At 33.8% G+C, this 22,626-nt stretch overlaps 2 protein-coding genes across 2 annotated transcripts; both read right to left on the bottom strand.

Moving 5' to 3' along the window:
• Positions 1–666: 666 nt before the first annotated feature.
• Positions 667–13,316, bottom strand: LOC134230865 (uncharacterized). The gene is made up of 8 exons (XM_062712729.1): positions 13,049–13,316; positions 11,971–12,141; positions 11,405–11,575; positions 10,354–10,524; positions 9,789–9,959; positions 8,730–8,900; positions 4,795–4,998; positions 667–2,784 (listed from the first exon to the last, which is right to left on the bottom strand). Exons 1-8 carry the CDS (start codon positions 13,170–13,172, stop codon positions 2,663–2,665), a joined length of 1,305 nt encoding a protein of 434 aa, XP_062568713.1. The 5' UTR covers positions 13,173–13,316; the 3' UTR covers positions 667–2,662.
• Positions 13,317–13,880: 564 nt separating this feature from the next.
• Positions 13,881–18,294, bottom strand: LOC134230864 (uncharacterized). The gene is made up of 2 exons (XM_062712728.1): positions 17,815–18,294; positions 13,881–14,290 (listed from the first exon to the last, which is right to left on the bottom strand). Exons 1-2 carry the CDS (start codon positions 18,009–18,011, stop codon positions 14,098–14,100), a joined length of 390 nt encoding a protein of 129 aa, XP_062568712.1. The 5' UTR covers positions 18,012–18,294; the 3' UTR covers positions 13,881–14,097.
• Positions 18,295–22,626: the final 4,332 nt, after the last annotated feature.

Genomic DNA, 22,626 nt, shown 5'->3' with positions numbered 1-22,626 from the left:
GGTTTAAACATCTCTCGGGGTTTGAGCATTAATAATAACAAATAATCATCAACTGGTTGCATTATCATGATTGTAGCTTGACAAATGCAACATATACATACGCACATATCTTTCAATATGAAATTGGTCACTTGATATTTAAAAAAAAAATAAAATAAAATAAAATATATATCAATTTAACTAATAAGTCTTAAAAACTTAATCTAAACCAAATTGATTTTAGAAATAGGAGACTGGCCATCAAATGACAAATGCTATTTAAGCTGACCATCACTTCTGTCTAATTCCCAAAGGATTCAGATAAGAGCTGCTAGATCAGAGACATGCTCTAACACTGAAATGAATGAGACAGCTAGCTTCCTTACATAGAACTCATTAATTAATCTTTGACTGGATGCATGTCCACTAATTACTATCAAGGAATGAATGGATCTAAAGTTTCTCCTTTGTAGTGCAATCAAAATGCATAATTGCATTTGATATCAGACTAAAAGTTTCAATCTGAATTTCATCTGGAGAATGAGCATGCTGATTCCAATACCCCCCCCCCCCCACACACCACACATACACATACAATATAATTAATTTTAATTATATTATACAATTTCAAATTAGTTTATTATACAATTTCAAATTAAATTTAACTTGTTTTTTTCTCAAATTCATTATATAAGTTAGGCTAGTCACTAAAACTATTTAGGGCTGATTCCTTAGCCCAGTTCCCAAGAGACAGATAACAACTGCTTGATCAGATCTCTACCAGTTAGCTTCCTACAATAAACTAATTAATTTCTCTCTAATTTGACATGCATTTTTCTGTTATCAAAATTCTCTTTGACCAGTGCTTGATAATTACACCCTTGGGAGAGGTAGATTTTCTCTTATAAAATATAACATTTGTTAAGGATTGTTGTAAAGTATATAATAAAAAAAAAATATTTTCTCAGTTTAACGTTTTAAATAGGGATACCGCAACATTTTTTCGGATTGTGTAATTCGGTAGTAAAACACAGTTGGTTTTTTTTTATTTCACTTTAATTAAAGGTCACGGTGACCTCAAAATAGGTCATGACACACCTTCTACCCAAGATGCATAAATTGGCCAAGTTTGATGATTGTAAGTCTAATAGTTTTCTAGATATGAGCCAAACAAAACAACAAAATAAAAAAGAAAAAATTCCTGTAAAATGCAGAAAAATCTTCCAATCGTGATGAAAATACCAGGTGCACACCTTCATATGATGAATGATATATGTACAAATTTTCAGACAAATCCATCAAAATTTTTTTGAGAAACGGTCCAGACAAAACCTTGTCTACAGACAGACGGACAAGCTGATTCCAATACATCCCCCTAAACTTTGTTTGCGGGGGTATAATTCGTTTGCGGGGGTATAATAAATCACAAAGAAAGGTCCACAATTTTTTTTAAATATAAATATCTGTGTGCAACATGCAAAGGAATACCGGAATGAAATTTAGTTATCTTGCCTTGATTGTAGTTGAACGGGGGCAATTTCAAATTATAGACAATTTTTTGTTCTGGTTTTACACACAATTATATGCCAAAACTTCAAAAATAAAGCGCCCGTCAAATAATTTCAATAACATGTATCATAATCAGTTTAGACTGCAAAAAAATGTGATGCATCTGAAACAATGCTGCATAAACCTCGTATATTTGGACACATTAATTGGATCTTCGCATTCCAGTAACATGCATATCTTTAACAACTGAACAAAGATTTACAGACATGCAATAACCCACATTGGGAGAAAAACAATTCAATGTGTATTTCACAATGTAGAAAAAAATCATTCTTGTACATAAATCATATCTTACAAAATAACAAGTCTTTCGTCATATTAATAAGTTTAATGGCTTTTTAAAACCGTTTTCATCTCTCTGATTCACCCTTATCTTTTGTAAAAAATTATTATGGAGCCTGACAAAAAGTATGTGAACATGTTTATATAAGTAAAATTGTACAAGGATAAAAAGACTATTCAACCAATCATGTTGATGTGTTAATGAGCTATTTAATTTTCAGTCCTCTTGCATAAAAGTACCCGGTAACAAGATCCTCACATTTTTAAAAATGGTGCTGATGTATTTCACAAAATTTTAAAGTCACATGATATAAAAAAGCAATATTTTAAGTTTTTTTAACAGTTGAATGAACAAAAATCAAAGCCAACAAAATTTAATCTCATGTGCCCAGGGATAATATACAAGTAAGGCTAAAAAAATATGTTTGTTTCCTGTAACATTCCCAAAAAATCAAGGGTCAGTAGTTCATTTTTTTTGCTTGGGTTGGTCAGGTTACAGGAAAGAACATATTTTTTTTTTAGGAATAAGCTGTTTTCTCCTTAGTTTATCATTCTTAAGGCATGACAAATTTGAAACACAATTTACATGGGAAATTATTTGGTCATGAGAAATTTAAGTGGTTGAATGAAAATCTGATGCTAACTGCTTTTGGTTGGATTAAATGTCAACAAGACAGTGGACAAATGTCTATCAGGAAACCTAACCTCACTAAGTTATTCTGAAACATAAGGAAGTCTTCATTTGTAGCAGTCTTTTCTTTTTTTTACTTTTCCTAAAATGATATTGTTTATTTTAGATCTTATTACTGCTTCTGACCGGCTGCGTAATGCTTTAAATTTTGACTGTGCATATCGGATTGCTTTGGTGGACACATTCATTTTTTTTCTTAATCTGTATCCCAAATGCTTCCAACAGTTCTTCTTCCTCTTCATCTGTCCATCTTCTTTTACAACCTTAAATCAAAAAGAATGTAACCGTAAATGCATAGTGAATATTATCTGGGTAAAGCTTGCAACTATTTTGGTTTAGAATACAAAAGACTTATGTGCATCACCATGGCACATGACAAGCCAAAGATGAATGTGTATAAAATAAAGTAATGTAAACCTTTTATATAGATTTTAATGAACTTTTATTGAATGTTTAATTTTGATCTTCTATGCTATCTTTATTTATTAGGGAGACTAGAGTGTTCTAAGGAATGCATGTGTTGGCTGTTTTGTAGCTTCATTAAAGATGTATATAAATCTAAGCATGCATGGGCAGCTTCTTATTTATTATAAAATCATTTCCGCAAACAAAAAATGGCATCAGTCTGTGGATAGTAGAGAACATAACAGAACTAGACATTTATAAGACTGCAATAGAATCTGTCAATCAAACAAAACATGGTTCCCTAACTCTCAAACAAAAAATTGAATTGAAAATATTAGAAAATCACTACATGTAATTATCAACTTTTTAATATGTTTTTCCAACAAATGATCCTCTGAAAATATTTCAGTGTGTCTGTATTATATATATTCCATCTACACCCATTCGGTAAACCTTGGCTGAATTCTTTGACTTCATCAAATGATTAGATGAGGTACGAATCGTCCGAGTGCGTCTATACCATCAATTGTGAAATACAGATCCCGATATATTTTTTATAGTGTTTATATATAAGTTTGTAAGGTAAACGATTCTCATACAGTTTCAGATCACATTATCATGAGCTCATAATCATGTATGAATTCTAATTATTAAAATCCCGCCTCTCAAAATAAAAGAAGAGGCCCATGGGCCATATCACTCACTTGAGTACTGTGGCTAGGAAAAAGCAGAAATTAGTTTATTATTGAAAAGTTTAAATCCAAAAGTATAGTCCCATGACCAATCATGGCTTTGCTATTCTTTAGAAGAAGATTTTTGAAGAATTTTCCTATATATTTCGATGTTAAACTTTAGTTGGCCATTGTGGTCCCGCCTACCCCCTGGGGTCATGATTTGAACAAATTTGAATCTACACTACCTGAGGATGCTTCCATATAAATATGATGAATTTTGGCTTTGTCATTCTTAAGAAGAAGATTTTAAAAGAATTTTCCTATTTATTTCTATGTAAAACTTTGGTCTGCTATTTTGGCCCCGCCCTACCCCCGGGGGTCATAATTTAAACAATCTTGAATCTACACTACCTGAGGATGCTTCCATATAGATATGATGAATTTTGGCTTTGTCATTCTTGAGAAGAAGATTTTTAAAGAATTTTCCTATGTATTTCTATGTAAAACTTTTGTCGGCCATATTGGCCCCGCCCTACCCCCTGGGATCATGATTTGAACAAACTTGAATCTACACTACCTGAGGATGTTTCCCCATAAGTTTCATCTTTCCTGGCACAGTGGTTCTTGAGAAGAAGATCTTTAAAACATCCCACTAAATTTTCCTTAATTCCTAATTATCTCCCCTTGAATGAGGGCGTGGCCCTTCATTTGAACAAACTTTTAAATCCCCTTCACCCAAGGATGCTCTGTGGCAAGTTTGGTTGAAATTGGCCACGCGGTTTTGGAGAAGAAGTCGAAAATGTGAAAAGTTTACAGACAGACAGACGGACGCCGGACAAAATGTAATCAGAAAAGCTCACTTGAGCCTTCGGCTCAGGTGAACTAAGAAGGTCACAAGTTGAATGAAACTACATGGAATATTTTTGCAAAGTAAGTTAAAGGTCAAGTGAATTGTAGTGCTTGTATTTTTTTTTTATAATTTATTATTACAAACAGTGTACATGCTAAATAGCGTAGTCTTACCTCTGAAATGTCAAAAATATGTTGTATATCGGCACTATGATATATTTTGACAAATAGGTCAAAGCTCAAAGTCAAGGGTTACGAGATCAATAATCAAGGTAAAATACAAAAGCCAAGGTGCCAAGTAAAGTGGTTTACTATTGCAAATTCTCAAAACAAAGACTTGCTTACCTTTAAATCTAATATACTGTGGCTGTTCACTATCCGAATTTGAAGACTGTTCATGATCTGAACAAGATGGCTGGTCTGCTGTGGAACTTGAGGGCTGGTCTGCTGTGGAACTAGAGGGCTGGTCTGCTGCGGAACTTGATTGATCTTCCTTCCCTGCCAGTTCATCATCTAGATCACCATCCTTTGGTAAAGGTCCGGGAAGTTCTGTGAATTAAATAAAACTTCTAAAAAAATTTTCACTTTTTATTATGCATTGTCTATCCTTATTCAAAAATTAATAAATTTTGCAAATAAACTCTGAAATGCCTGTACCAGAGTTCATACTTTCTTCTCTAGGAATACACTTAATAAAAGGTGATGTCCCTAAATTATACTTAGAAATCAATTACATAGTAATGATCATAAATTTAATTAAACGTCTACTTTCATTTTCAGCAAACAGCCTTGAATTAGCAAAAAAGGGAGTAGTGTGGTGTTTCCAGTATGATATCAAAATGTACAAATCCTTTCCAGTTATTTTCCATCTCACTATTGACTGAAAGTTCTGGACCCAAGACATGAAAATATGGCAAAGCAATTGATAAGACTGCCAGTTATAAATATACCTACATATTGCCAGTAATTTGTGCCAATAAATCATCAAAAAAATGTGCATATTTACACCTCTGGCTCAGGTGAGCTAAAAACCATAAAAGTGTTTATATCTACATCTGTTCCTAAACTATAATTGCAGGATTGCAAGAGATGTCAACTATTATCATATATTGCAAAGAGAGATGCAGTGAAAACTGAAAAATCAAATTTTCTTGGAAGCATTGATGGAAGTCCTTTAGTTTTTTGTTTTTTTTTAGTCTACACATGTCAGATGACTACCTTTATTAATTGAGTCTCACAGAATTCAAAATGATGAACATTGTTTGAATATGCATAGAAATTCCTCAATAAGACCATTATGAAATACTTGGTTTACAACACACGTTTTTCTTAAAGATGAATCACTTGATCATCTCATGGCCCCAGACCACACACTGTACAAGATATGACCATGTTGACTTTGACAATGCATAGTTACAGAATTCCAAACTGAGGCCAGTGATCCAATTAATTCTAGTTGGGACAAATTTCCCCAAAATGTGCATCTTTGAGACCTTATCAAACAGCATTTGAATTCCTTAAATACCTTTTGAAACCAATTAACCTTCTGATCAGGCGCGAGTTTCAGAAATAACATTGGTACTTACTAGTAAATAAGCAAGGATATTCGATCAATTTTTGTATGCATCTTAAATGTTTAAGCTTGAAGTACATACTTTTTGATATCAAAGCCATTCTGCTCACAAAAAAATTCACATATGAAAAATTCATCAAATTTAAAAAAGCACAAAAAATCTACTCCATATGCACAAAAGTCCAGAACATCCAAATTAAAACCAGCACAGAAGGAGCATGCTTCAGAAAATTGAAAATTGTCATTGAAGGCAAGGAAACCAAATGCAAAGTCATCTGCCATGTTTTGTATCATACATGTATCTGAGAAGATTTGTGGATGATTAAATATGGCTGCTAACCTCCTTCCTGCACATGTGCAAAACAGTTTTTAAAATTATTGGGTCAAAATAGTATATATTAAATTCAGCATTTAGATACCAAACTATTGGGTTGATTTCAATGTAAACTTAGAATGATTAGAAATCTTGTTTATATAATATATACATGTATGACTACTTCTCACACACTAAAAAAATTAAGATCTTTCAAAACAAAGGAATCTTCTTCTCATTACAACATGTGTTTTTTTTTGTACAACGCTGTTAATCTATTTCGATTCCTTTACATTTTACAACACTTTTTTTTCTGATGGAGCAAATTTCAAACAAAACCATACTGAAGAAAAAGTTCCAACTTTAGTGGATTGATTGTATATTCATTTAATGTCCCTCTAGAGAAATTTTCAATCAATATGGAGAGGTCACCATATGCCGGTGAAGGGCTTCATATTTAGACCTATACTCGGCACTCAGGGCCATTGAGCAGTGAGGGTTCTTTAACGTGCCAATGCCTACCATGACACAGGACTTTTAAGGTCATATCCAAAAGACCCGTGACTTTCACTTCTAGTGCTGAGCGCTTGGCCAAGGGACAGTCACTACCTATGCTTACGTCTTAGGTATAACAGGACACCGTGAACGAGATTCGAACCTGGGCCTCTCGATCACGAACAGAATGCCTACCACTAGGCTACCGTGACCGGTTAAAATAGAACATGGAAAATTAAACAAGTTGCTGTCCTTTAAAAAAGGACTACAATACGTGGATCACATGCATGTGTTTCTAACCGAAATTCAATTTAAGAAATTTTCTAGGTTCCGACTTTGGTAAGTATTCATGTAGATTTGTTCACATTTTCTACATGATCTGCCTACTTATGACTGATTGTAGTCTCAAAGCAAAATTGTTTAATTTTATCTCCGCCTTTAATTTTGTCAGTTTCAAAAATCGGCTATTTTGATACAATTGTAGCCCACAGAGGCTTGAATACCTGTTCTGGATTTATAAGGAATAAATCTATCTTGGGAAAATAGATCTGATGGTACACGTGTAGCACAGCTCTGTAGTACGCAGATTCTTTTCGGAGCACCCCCCTCCTCACCTTAAAACCGTTGCTACAGACCTCTATCAAACGGTATTTGAATTACTGAAATACTAAAATTATTTTGCGATCCTTGGGGCACAAAACTAATGCCGGTGAAAGCTAGAACTAGTCGTTTAAACGATTTGTATTCATGTTGTTAATCCACATGTATATATCTATATACTGCAAGTTCTTCCTACTTTTTAAAATGCTTGTGCTACAGAATCAATGTTTAGTTTGTATATAAAAGTATATGTATAAGAGAGAAATCAGATCCGCCAGTGAATAACTAAAATAAATACGATATGCGGATTTAAAAGCGCCATTTGCCAATGAATTGCATATTCTAATTCGAATAAGGTGAATCATTCTACGGGCAAGTTGCCTAAGGGTTGAACTCTCAAGCATTCTTGCGCATGCGTAGCTTGTCGTTTGCCCATGGCATCTGGTTTAACCTACATTATATATTTACTGCGTGGACCCCAGGGTCCATGCAAAAAAATCTTAACCATCTTAGCCAATAAAACCTGCATCCTGTATTTTTAACCCGATGGACCATGAATTTCACAATTTTGGTTAAGTGCCTATTTCTTTCTACAATGAAAGTCTTAAAATGTATATCTTATTTTTTCTTCTTCATTTTATTACTTGCCACACCTGTATGTGCATTATTTTGAATAATACGAGGGTCATTCAAAAAGTTCGTAGACTTTTGTCATAACTTTATATTAAACGTCATGTTATTATCAAATTTGGTATATATATTTAAAGAACAGATTCTAATAATTTGAGCTCGAAAATTGGAATATATCTTCATATTTATCAAAATTATTAAAGATTTAGAACCACAAAAAAGGGTCACGGAGCAGGATCAAAATGAGTCTTTTTTCTATTGATTAAACACGGTGACCTTATATTAACTATAACCATGCCTTTTACCAATTACTTAAAGTCTCTCTATTTTTCTGCACACACTGACCATGCATATATAATCAGGTTGATGAGACATTCTGTAAAAAACCTCCTTTGGAGTGAAGTTTTCCTATAAAAAAAAGTCTTAAACTAAATCATGTACCTGAACTATTGGGTCACATACATTAAACCACATTATAGGGTCTGCAATTATCAAATATACCAGCATTTTTTTAACATGTCAAGAACATAGACCCTATAATATGGGTCACACTATTGACAACCAATTGCTCTACATCTACATGTGGACATTTTTTTTTTGAAAATAATAGCCTCATGGACTAACAGATAAACAATACAGTGAATCATATCAATGTATCAAATACATTACCATTGCTGGAGTCCTCACAAAGTTGTTCATTAGTTGTCTGTGAAACAACACTGTTTCTCTCTGTGGACAACTCAGGATTGACACTACTGCATTTTAATATGCATCTTAGCTCTCCCTCATTCATAACAGACTGCTCACCCCCTGTTTCACCATATTCACCAGTTATCATTTCTACAATAAGTAATCATATCTTAGATACAGTTACACTGCAATTACTTGAAGTCTCTCTATTTTCCTACACACCCTGACCATGCATATAGAATCAGGTTCATGAGACATTCTTTTAAAAGCCTCCTTTGGAGTGAAGTTTTCTTATAAAAAATAGTCTAAATCATGTACGTGAACTATTGGGTCACATACATTAAACCACATTATAGGGCCTACATTTATCAACTATACCACTACTTTTTTAACATGTCAAGAACATGGACCCTATAATGTGGGTCACACTTAAGACAAAACCAAATGCTCTCCATCTACATGTGGACATTTTTTTTCTGAAAATAATGGACTAGTAGAAAAACAATAAGTAGGTTTGGTGAAAATCTGCCTGGTGGTTCTGGAGGAAAAGATTTTTTAGCAACTAGTATTTTTGGTTTTTTTTTTCTGATTATCTCTCCTTGTTTAAGGGTCCCAACCCTTGTTTTAGTATTAATGGTAGCCCTTGGGCCAAAAATACCCTGTGACATTTTAACAATGATTGGCCAAGGGGTTCTTGAGTTATGGCTCATTTTCTAAAAAGTTTACACACACTGCACACTGCAGAAATGGCCATAGCATTAACTCTTTGAGCCTTTGGCTCACAAGAGCTAAAAAGTCTTAATCATGTACCTGAACTTTTGGGTCACTTACATTAAACCACATAATAGGGTCTGCAATTATCAAAAATACCAATACATTTTCAACATGTCAAGAACATAGACCCTATAATATGGGTAACGCTATAGAAAACCAATTGCTCTACATCTACATGTGGACATTTTTTTTCTGAAAATAAGGGCCTCATGGACTAAAAGATAAACAATACAGTGAAACATATCAATGTATCAAATACATTACCATTGCTGGAGTCCTCACAAAGTTGTTCATTAGTTGTCTGTGAAACAACACTGTTTTTCTCTGTGGACAACTCAGGATTGACACTACTGCATTTTAATATGCATCTTAGCTTTCCCTCATTCATAACAGACTGCTCACCCCCTGTTTCACCATATTCACCAGTTATCATTTCTACAATAAGTAATCATATCTTAGATACAGTTACACTGCAATTACTTAAAGTCTCTCTATTTTCCTACACATCCTGACCATACATATAGAATCACGTTCATGAGACATTCTTTTAAAAGCCTCCTTTGGAGTGAAGTTTTCCAATAAAAAAAGTGTAAATCATGTACCTGAACTATTGGGTCACATACATTAAACCACATTATAGGGTCTGCAATTATCAAATATACCAGCATTTTTTTAACATGTCAAGAACATAGACCCTATAATATGGGTCACACTATTGACAACCAATTGCTCTACATCTACATGTGGACATTTTTTTTTGAAAATAATAGCCTCATGGACTAACAGATAAACAATACAGTGAATCATATCAATGTATCAAATACATTACCATTGCTGGAGTCCTCACAAAGTTGTTCATTAGTTGTCTGTGAAACAACACTGTTTCTCTCTGTGGACAACTCAGGATTGACACTACTGCATTTTAATATGCATCTTAGCTCTCCCTCATTCATAACAGACTGCTCACCCACTGTTTCACCATATTCACCAGTTATCATTTCTGCAATAAGTAATCATATCTTAGATACAGTTACACTGCAATTACTTAAAGTCTCTCTATTTTCCTACACACCCTGAACATGCATATAGAATCAGGTTCATGAGACATTCTTTTAAAAGCCTTCTTTGGAGTGAAGTTTTCCTATAAAAAAAGTCTAAATCATGTACCTATACTATTGGGTCACATACATTAAACCACATTATAGGGCCTACATTTATCAACTATACCACTACTTTTTTAACATGTCAAGAACATGGACCCTATAATATGGGTCACACTTAAGACAAAACCAAATGCTCTCCATCTACATGTGGACATATTTTTTCTGAAAATAATGGACTAGTAGAAAAAACAATAAGTAGGTTTGGTGAAAATCTGCCTGGTGGTTCTGGAGGAAAAGATTTTTTGGCAACTAGTATTTTTGGGGTTTTTTTCTGATAATCTCTCCTTGTTTAAGGGTCCCAACTCTTGTTTTAGTATTAATGGTAGCCCTTGGGCCAAGAATACCCTGTGACATTTTAACAATGATTTGCCAAGGGGTTTTTGAGTTATTGCTCATTTTCTCAAAAGTTTACGCACACTGCAGAAATGGCCACAGCATTAGCTCTATGAGCCTTTGGCTCAGAAGAGCTAGAAAGTCTAAATCATGTACCTGAATTATTGGGTCACATACATTAAACCACATTATAGGGCCTGCAATTATCAAAAATACCAATACATTTTCAACTTGTCAAGAACATAGACCCTATAATATGGGTAACACTATAGAAAACCAATTGCTCTACATCTACATGTGGACATTTTTTTTCTGAAAATAAGGGCCTCATGGACTAAAAGATAAACAATACAGTGAATCATATCAATGTATCAAATACATTACCATTGCTGGAGTCCTCACAAAGTTGTTCATTAGTTGTCTGTGAAACAACACTGTTTTTCTCTGTGGACAACTCAGGATTGACACTACTGCATTTTAATATGCATCTTAGCTTTCCCTCATTCATAACAGACTGCTCACCCCCTGTTTCACCATATTCACCAGTTATCATTTCTACAATAAGTAATCATATCTTAAATAAAGTTACACTGCAATTACTTAAAGTCTCTCTACTTTCCTACACATCCTGACCATGCATATAGAATCAGGTTCATGAGACATTCTTTTAAAAGCCTCCTTTGGAGTGAAGTTTTCCTATAAAAAAAGTGTAAATCATGTACCTGAACTATTGGGTCACATACATTAAACCACATTATAGGGTCTGCAATTATCAAATATACCAGCACTTTCTTAACATGTCAAGAACATGGACCCTATAATATGGGTCACACTATTGACAACCAATTGCTCTACATCTACATGTGGACATTTTTAAAAAAAAAATAATAGCCTCATGGACTAACCGATAAACAATACAGTGAATCATATCAATGTATCAAATATAGTACCATTGCTGTAGTCCTCACAAAGTTGTTCATTAGTTGTCTGTGAAACAACACTGTTTCTCTCTGTGGACAACTCAGGATTGACACTACTGCATTTTAATATGCATCTTAGCTTTCCCTCATTCATAACAGACTGCTCACCCCCTGTTTCACCATATTCACCAGTTATCATTTCTACAATAAGTAATCATATCTTAGATAAAGTTACACTGCAATTACTTAAAGTCTCTCTACTTTCCTACACATCCTGACCATGCATATAGAATCACGTTCATGAGACATTCTTTTAAAAGCCTCCTTTGGAGTGAAGTTTTCTTATAAAAAATAGTCTAAATCATGTACGTGAACTATTGGGTCACATACATTAAACCACATTATAGGGCCTACATTTATCAACTATACCAATACTTTTTTAACGTGTCAAGAACATGGACCCTATAATATGGGTCACCCTTTAGACAAATCCAATTGCTCTAGTCTACATAGATCTATATGTGGACATTTTTTTTTCTGAAAATAATGGCCTAATGGACTAGTAGAAAAACAATACGTAAGTTTGGTGAAAATCTGCCTGGTGGTTCCGGAGGAAAAGATTTTTTAGCAACCAGTATTTTGGTTTTTTTTCCCTGATTATATCTCTTTGTTTAAGGGTCCTAACCCTTGCTTAATTATAAATGGTACCCCTTGGGCCAGGAATACCCTGTGACAAATTTAACAATGATTGGCCAAGGGGTTATTGAGTTATGGCTCATTTTCTAAAAAGTTTACACACACTGCACACTGCAGAAATGGCCATAGCATTGGCTCTTTGAGCCTTTGGCTCAGAAGAACTAAAAAGTTTAAATCATGTACCTGAATTATTGGGTCACTTACATTAAACTACATTATAGGGCCTGCAGTTATCAAATATACCAATACTTTTTTAACATGTCAAGAACATGGATCCTATAATATGGCTCACACTTTAGACAAAACCAATTACTCTACGTTTACATGTGGACATTTTTTTCTGAAAATAATGGCCTCATGGACTAACAGATAAAAAATACAGTGAATCATATCAATGTATCAAATACATTACCATTGCTGGAGTCCTCACAAAGTTGTTCATTAGTTGTCTGTGAAACAACACTGTTTCTCTCTGTGGACAACTCAGGATTGACACTACTGCATTTTAATATGCATCTTAGCTCTCCCTCATTCATAACAGACTGCTCACCCCCAGTTTCACCATATTCACCAGTTATCGTTTCTACAATTATTAATCATATCTTAGATACAGTTACACTGTCAATTACTTAAAAGTCTCTCTATTTTCCTACACACCCTGACCATGCATATAGAATCAGGTTCATGAGACATTCTTTCAAAAGCCTCCTTTGAAGTGAAGTTTTCCTATTTAAAAAAAAATTCTAAATCATGTACATGAACCATTGGGTCACATACATTAAACCATATTATAGGGCCTACAGTTTTTAACTATACCACTACTTTTTTAACATGTCAAGAACATGGACCCTATAATATGGGTCACCCTTTAGACAAAACCAATTGCTCTACATAGATCTACATGTGGACATTTTTTTTCTGAAAATAATGGCCTAATGGACTAGTAGAAAAACAATGCGTAAGTTTGGTGAAAATCTGCCTGGTGGTTCTGGAGAAAAAGAGTTTTAGGAACCAGTATTTTTTGGGTTTTTCCTGATTAAATCTCCTTATTTAAGGGTCCTAACCCTTGTTTCAGTATAAATGGTACCCCTTGGGCAAAGAATACCCTGTGACAAATTTAACAATGATTGGCCAAGGGGTTCTTGAGTTATGGCCCATTTTCTAAAAAGTTAACGCACACTGCACACTGCAGAAATGGCCATAGCATTAGCTCTTTGAGCCTTTGGCTCAGAAGAGCTAAAAAGTCTAAATCATGTACCTGAATTATTGCGTCACATACATTAAACCACATTAGAGGGCCTGCAATTATCAAATATACCAACACTTTTTTAACATGTCAAGAACATGAACCCTATAATATTGGTCACACTTTAGACAAAACCAATTGCTCTACATTTACATGTGGACATTTTTTTCTGAAAATAATGGCCTCATGGACTAACAGATAAACAATACAGTGAATCATATCAATGTATCAAATACATTACCATTGCTGGAGTCCTCACAAAGTTGTTCATTAGTTGTCTGTGAAACAACACTGGTTCTCTCTGTGGACAACTCAGGATTGACACTATTGCATTTTGATATGCATCTCAGCTTTTCCTCATTCAGAACAGACTGCTCACCCTGTGTGTTGTCAATCATCATATATTTTCTACAATATAAATGGAATCATTTATTTTTGTCAGAAAACTAAAAGGTTGGATTAGTTTCTTAGGACATCTACTAAGAACAGTTTAACTATTCATATTGTAATTAATTATCATTTGTACACTATTTCACACTTAACAGACAAGTGCACTTTACATGAACTATCATACTTGTTATAGTAGACTTTAACAACAATATTGTGCCAATTTAAAAACATAGCAATTGACAATATTAAGTTACATGTATATGGCAAAAGTATTGATACATTATAATTCTTGGTTGCACCACCAAGACCAGAGCAAGTTTTTTTTTTCTAAGATACACTTAAGTATCAATAAATTTTTAATTAATAGACATTTATTTATATTCTACATTTTAAATTTCTTACCATTGTTTAAAACATTAAGTTTCTAAAATCTGACGAAAACTTCGCCATACATTATCAAATTTATAAAAGTTCAAATTTGAATAGAACAACCCTTTAAAAATTATTTCATTGACCATAAAAATGCAAATGTATTGAAAGTTTCTTTAGGTTTTAGATAAATGATCATTGACTTATTTCTTGAGAAAACATACTATGCAATGTAATTTCCTAAGAACTTCTACTTGCTAAATTAAATTCCTTCCTTAAAATCCATGTGAACACTTTAGATCAACCACATACTTGCAAATTTTCATCTCGCAGTTTGGCATCCAAGTGCCATTTCACAATATTAAGTACCCATGTAAACTAAAGAATCAACAGTAATGATGTGATTTCTGAATTGTTCATAAATAATGCTACAGATGATTACAAGATAACATAAAAGATAAATAGCTAATAAATAAATTAAACTTGGCAATAAATTGTATTGGTCACTGCTTTTTGAATTTTCTTTCAAAACGGTACCGGAGGTTCACTTTGAGAGATCGAAAGTCACCTGTATTAGGGATTTCTTCATTACTTAATGATTTTTTTAAAATTACACCTGCATATGCCAAGGAACTGGACAAGAGAAGGACAGTTATCAAGTAAAAATGCAATACTATGTTTTAAAACATCACTCTGTTCTTCCAAAAGTTCAAGTTTTCAGACATTTTTCATTTTTGAGAGTCAATAACAAACTAAACCAACATTTCAACAGTTAATATACAAGACATGTACACCATCTGTATTGGCCGATAAATTTCACTAAAAGAGCTTAGAAATGCAAAGATTACATCAATACATTTAAAGACCAGTTTACCTGTCACAAATACCAAGATCATGTACAAAGAATTAAATGTTAAATTATCTTCTTTGAAATAATCTGGTATGATCATTATACACTAGACAACTGACATTAGCGGTAAAATAAAATGAGTATGAAATTTTAACTCACCTACCTTCCTATAAATCAATTATGTCATGGCAATTTAATTATTGGACAAAATGTTCAAAAACTGCATCCAAGTTTCTTCTTCTTAAAAACTCAATGATTTGCATAGCTTCTTTGAAACAGAAAACATATATTCTAAAAACCCCATTATACATGTATTCATCATAAATTGGTCCATATTCAATCCTTCTCTGGAAACAGAAGGCATTAATTTCATCAAATACACAATATTTTTTAGTTAAAACAAACCAAACAGACTTCTGTTTGAGGCCCTCCATTTGTTTGAAAAGTTTGAAATCTCATTGGGTAAAAAAGTCACATGACTCTAGACCTCACAATTAAATATATAAGACCCCACAACTTAACAGCTTAATACAGTTCTACAAGACCCCACAACTTCATAGAAGTTCTCACAACTTAATATACAAGACGTATCCCACAACGTAATTATACAAGACCTCACAATTTAGAAGACCTCACAACTTAACAATTTCATACAATTAAAAAAGACGAACAACTTAATATATACAAGATCCCATAATTTTATATACAACACCCCACAACTTAACAACTTATACAATTATACAAGACCCACAACTTTATATACAAGACCCCACAATTTTATATACAAGACCCCACAACTTAATACAATTATACAAGACCATACAACTTAACAACTTGATACTATTATACAAGACCCACAACTTAATATACAATACCCCACCACTTTATATACAAGATCCCACAACTTAACAATTTAAAACAATTATACAAGACCCACAACTTTATCATGTTAATGTACAAGACCCCACAACTAAACAACTTAATACAATTATACAAGACCCATAACTTTATATACAAGACCCCACAATATCATATACAAGACCCCACAATTTTAAAAACAAGACCCCACAATTTAACAACTTAATACAATTATACAAGACCCATAACTTTATATACAAGACCCCACAATTTTATATACAAGACCCCACAACTTAAAACAATTATACAAGACCATACAACTTAACAACTTATTACAATTATACAAATTATACAAGACCATACAATTTAACAACTTAATGCAATTATACAAGACCCTCACAACTTAATGTACAAAACTGAATAAGGTGAATAATGAATGGAATCAATTTTTTGCATATCCTAACGAGATCAATAATATTCCTCTCTTTCCACTTGTCAAAATTAAAAGGGCTTTCATGGACACGGATTCATATTTTCTGGAATTTTCAGCATAATATCATGACTATATGCTGCTAGTCTAAGATCTTTTCATACCAAAACATTACATAAGGGTATTTAGAAGCATTTTTTACCTGGAAATCATTTAAACAACAAGAGGCCCATGGGCCACATCGCTCACCTAAAAAAAAGCAGAAATCAGTTTACTTTTCAGCTTTGGCTTTATTGTCCTTTACATTTGAACTAACATCGTGGCCCCGCCCTACACCCAGGGGTCATGACTCGAACAAAATTGAATCTACACTACCTGAGAATGCTTCCATATGAACAGGACTAATCATGGCTATGCTATTCTTGAAAAGAAGTATTTTAAGACTTTTTCTACATATTTCTATGTAAAACTTTGATTCCATGTTGTGACCCCGCCCTACACCCAGGGGTCATGATTTGAACAAAATTGAATATCCACTACCTGAGGATGCTTCCATAAAAATATTATCATTCATGCCTTTGCTATTCTTCATCAGAACATTTTAAAAGAATTTTCCGATATATTTCTATGTAACACTTTGATCGGCCATTCTCCCCCCCCCCCCCCACTGCCGTGGGGTCATGATATGAACAAACTTGAATCTACACCACCTGAGGATGCTTCCATATATAAATATGATCAATCATGGCTTTGCTATTCTTAAGAAGATTTTTAAAGAATATTTCTATATATTTTTATTTAAAACTTTGATTGGCCATTGTGGTCCTGCCCTACCCCCGAGGGTCATAATTTGTACAAACTTGAATCTAAACCTGAGGCTGAGGATGCTTCCATATATAAATATGATCAATTATGGCTTTGCTATTCTTGAGAAGATTTTTAAAGAATTTTCCTATATATTTCTATGTAAAACTTTGGTCGGCCATTGTGGCCCCTGCCCTACTCCCGGGGGTTATGATTTGAAATTTTATTTACCTTTTTTCACCAAGAAAAATCAACATTCTTTCCATAGTGTATCTGATTTCTTCACCATCTTTGATGTCATTAACAGCAAAAATGCAGAGATGGGGATCTGCAAACTCCTCATGAATCACCTTTATATTAACATTTGGATTTATATTTTCATCATTTATAAGTCTTGCCATGGAGCCATCATCTTCTGAGGCATCCATCCTAAAAAAGAAAACTTGCACATACACACTCAGTTACACTGAGTTATATACTGATTAATTGATTATACTGGCAAATGTGTAAGTCATATGAGATAAATTAGCTGTCCTCCACTGAAATTTGGTGATATTATTTTGGTCTGTCAGTCTGTCTGTATTTCTGTCTCTAACACTTTTGTTTCCATGAGATATCTTGAGAAGCCTTTGAGCTCTTGCAATGAAAATCTACACAACTCCATATGGACTAAGGAAGATACTTAAATGATTTTGAGGTCAAAATGTCAAAGGTCAAAGTCATAAATTCAAAATACTAATATAACACTCTCATTTCCCTGTAATATCTCAAGAGGCCTTTGAGCTTTTGCAATGATGTTTTATACCACAATTCCCTAGTATGGTCTATGAAAGATCCCTACTTATTTTGAGGTAAAGCGTCAAAGGTCAAGGTCCTGAAATGCAATGAACTGGCGCTCACTAATCATATCAGCATATCATGCTTGATAAAAAATATCTTGAATGATTTAATATTGAAACCTGAGCTAAAAACTTACTCAGAAAAGAGAGGTCTAGATCAAAGGAAAGGGCAAGGTAAAAAAAGTTGAAGTTGTGTGACTGTTGGGGCCAGCACATCTGTATCAGAAAGACACTTGCAGTCTTCGACATAACCTGGGTGTCTGATGGACGGGACCTGGTAAATTTGCAAGCAGGCATGTGAACATTCTCAAATTACATGCCCAAAGAGCATGTGTGAATTTTCTTTCGATTCACAATGTTTACTTGCTATTTCTTCTGTCGTACCCCAGTTAATCGCGTAACCAGTCTAAATTTGTCTTACATTACATTATCGGTATGACCTGTCAAATGATTGTCAGTTATAATCATGCTATAGCTTATTGTTTCTCTCTAGGAAAATGGCCGAGTAGTTACAAATGCCGCCAATGAACTGTAGTTAAAAATAGCGCTATAGTCATGCTGTCTGGAACGTATTTAGTTTTATTTCTACTATGCGGTTGGGAACGTTTTAATTTTATTTTTTCATCGACAGTAAATGAATTGTTTTAAAATATATAAGAAGTTCATTAATTTTCCTTCACGACCAGTCGGTCTAGTACACAGAGATTTTACCCGACCGGACACAAATTTTACTAGACTCAGTCAGTTGGACGTGCCTTAATGTCAAACCCTGTTTTCTCAACGTTTTTTCTCACTTCAAATTTACACTCCATGTTTACGTTTGGAACTCTCTTGATTGTTCATAGTAAATGCACTAATACGAGTTATCGCCCGTGTTTATTTTGCTACATTGTGAATACACGGAATGCATTCTATCGTTAAACCGGGTCCATAGGACATTTATCATTTAAACGATAGAACATTCTATCTAACATCACACAACATCACGAGCTCATAGGAGCTTGTGGAAAAAAGACAAGCATCTGGTTGAATCTATAGCCCTAGTGCAATATTTTTGCTGAAAGTCATGTTAGAGTATTTTCATGTTTCTTTTAATATTTCTACAAACCAAAAACCGTTTATGTTTTAACTTTTATGTTATTTATTTATTTGCCATTCTGCACGGAATTCTAGTAGCAAAGGAATTCTGGGAAGGTTTCACACAAAAATTTGCAAAAAGATCAATACGGCTATTCATAACTTTATATTTATCTGTTTATATCTAGAAAAACATGCTGCAATAAAATTTCCCAACAGACTAAGGAAAAGAGATAGAATGTTGTTGATTTACTTTCCAATTCTAACGCCAGTAACGGCCTGTGCACAAAATGAAGAATTTTGATGTTAAGATGGTTCTTAAAGGCACTACACTCGATATTAGATAGAGAAAATATAACTTTGACACGTTAAAAAATCCTGAATATTGCTACTGTACCACTTTTTTTATTTTTTTGTTATGGGCCCTTCACTTTGGCAGAGGAATTTCGAACTTCAATGTGACAAAAGTGGTTTAAGCATCATCTTCGCTGCTTAAGCATCTCTCAAATATTGAACAATCGTTGACAGTGCTTATGTATACATTACACAAATTAATTCCAATGGACCTCTTTAAAGCAGTGTAAATGTACAAATGTATAAATACCTCTGCATCGTGATTGCAACCACTTCTTGGGTCCTTCCGGTTTTAACTTCGGCGAAGCTCGGTTCATTCCGTATCTAATTTCGCGCCATTGTCACGCGACTTTTGATTGGACGATGCAATATGTGAACTTCACGGGAAATTTAGGACCAACAATTCAGGTTACAGACAAATATTTCAACTGAAACATGTTTCCAATTGTAAGTAAATAGAACAACGATTAATTGTTGGGTCTAAAATTGCTGGGTCGAAGACCCGACAGCTAAAAAAAGACCCGACAATTAAACAAAGACCCAACAACAAGCTCATAAATTTGCACTTGACCAGACAATTGACCAAGTTTAAAACTATATATATTTATATATATATATATATATATATATATATATATATATATATATATATATATATAAAGCACTAAAAAAACCAACAACACTGTATATCCAAAATGTCGGATCTACCAAGTAGATACAAGGTCACGGATGGAAATTTATATAAAGCACTAAAAATGACCAACGACACGAACAATAAAAATTGTCAAATTTTCGGGACGCCCTGTCCCTTCCTCAGGACAAAGAAAAAAGTTAAAAAGTCATAAGAACAAAGGAAAAAGAGAAACAAAAACAACTAGCACTACTACTAAACTACTAAACACTAGATATTTACATACTTAATTACATGTTGAATTGGAAATTTTTAAGAACACTAATAAAGAAAGAAATCCGGACCGCTATGAAATGCGTCCGGTCTATCGGGTATACTCGGGTGAAGTGCGATTTACATAATTGAACGAAGTAATTATGCTAATTAATTACGACAATCAGTAAATCGTACATCGTTTCATTCTCTCAAAATGGCGTAACTTTACTTAATAAAGAATAATGAAAGAAAAATCATATAGTAGGGATATTTAAACATATGAATTGTGATCAATTATAAATTTTGAAATATTTAAGGACTTATTATCGGGAAAAAATAATTAACAAAGGCGTAGGCAATACATAGTTATGTGGTTGTTCGAGAGTTGGTGGCGCAAATTAACTGTAGAGTTTACACTAAATTGAGAGAATAATTTTGTTTAGTATGATCAGGAATTCGGTCTAATTTACGTTCATTCTGGTGAAGTCATTCAATTTGTTAATACCATTTGGGCGGAATGACTTCAATCTGTGCATCCAGAACTTTTCTTTGCTTTTCCTCTGAGCATCTGTCCATCTTGGGTTATGGTCAATCACCACTACTGTCATGTCCTCCCATTTGTGACCCTCAAGGTTGAAATGTTCCCCAACGGGTTCATTGAGTTTTTTGGTCCTAATGGTCGAACGGTGGTTATTGACTCTCCTACGGAGATCTCCTGTTTCACCAATATACTGTTTGGAGCAAACTTTGCAACTGATGAGATAAATGCAGTTGTCAGTATGACAGGACAAATTCCCTAGTATTTTGTAGCTGCGGCCTGTAACAGGGCTGTTAAAACTGTCTGTGCCAGTGCTGTGCTTACAAAGAAGACATCTCCTGTCAGAGCAAGTTTTAAAGCCCCCGTTAGGTAATGGGTTGTCCAGTCTGGTTCTTACTACCATGTCCTTTAGATTCCTTGGGCGTCTGTATGCAGCCAATGGGGGTTCCTTAAAGACCTCTGCCATTCGTTTGTTTGAATGGAGAATTGGTAGGTTCTTTTGAAGGATACCGCTAAGGTTCTTAAGGACGGGATGGTATGTGGTTACCAGAGGGACCCTGTCGCTATTGTCTTTTTCCTTGTAGCGTAATAGGTTTTGCCTGTCATGTTCCACCATCTCATCAATAGCTGTTTTTACGGTGCGGGCATTGTAGCCTCTTTTGCATAAGTGGGACTTAATTTTATACATATATATATATATATATATATATATATATATATATATATATATATATATATATATATATATATATATATATAGACAGTGAACTTTAATGCAATAATTGTGAGGAAATATCTTTGACATAAGTCAAGAGATCTGATGGCAGCAACACATTACAATAAGTAAGACATATTTAAAAATCAGTTTATACATGTAGGGGAAAAAAATCCATAAGCCACTATGTTCACCTGAGTAATTATGGCCTCTCTTGTTCTTTAAAGTTATATTTTTTCTGCATATCCCTATAGAAAACTATGATTTCCCTTTGCGGCACTAGTCTACTTCTGTGAATCATGTTTGTTTTTTTTTATTAAACTTGAATCTACACTACTGGAAGATGCTTTCCTCTCATTTTGACAAAAATGAACTTACATTATTGCTTTAATTTCTTTTTTTATATAAACTTAGTTAAACTTTAATTTCCCAGAGTGGCCCTACCCTACCACTGGAAATCATTATTCGAACAAATTTAAATCTAGAACATGTCAAAAAACTTCAAGTTTCATTTTTTCTGATGTAGTGGTTCTTGAAATTAAGATTTTTCAATGTTTCCCTCAATTTTTTAGGTCAACTGAGTCACTCAGGGGACCTTTTGCTATCTGTTTTTGTCGTCTTTGTGTGTTCTGAA

The sequence above is a fragment of the Saccostrea cucullata genome, unplaced genomic scaffold (genome assembly GCF_032062105.1).
Source record: "Saccostrea cucullata isolate Sc308-1 unplaced genomic scaffold, CSIRO_AGI_Scuc_v1 ctg4648, whole genome shotgun sequence".
Lineage (NCBI taxonomy): Eukaryota > Metazoa > Mollusca > Bivalvia > Ostreida > Ostreidae > Saccostrea > Saccostrea cuccullata.
This window is presented reverse-complemented; position numbering and strand designations above follow the sequence as displayed.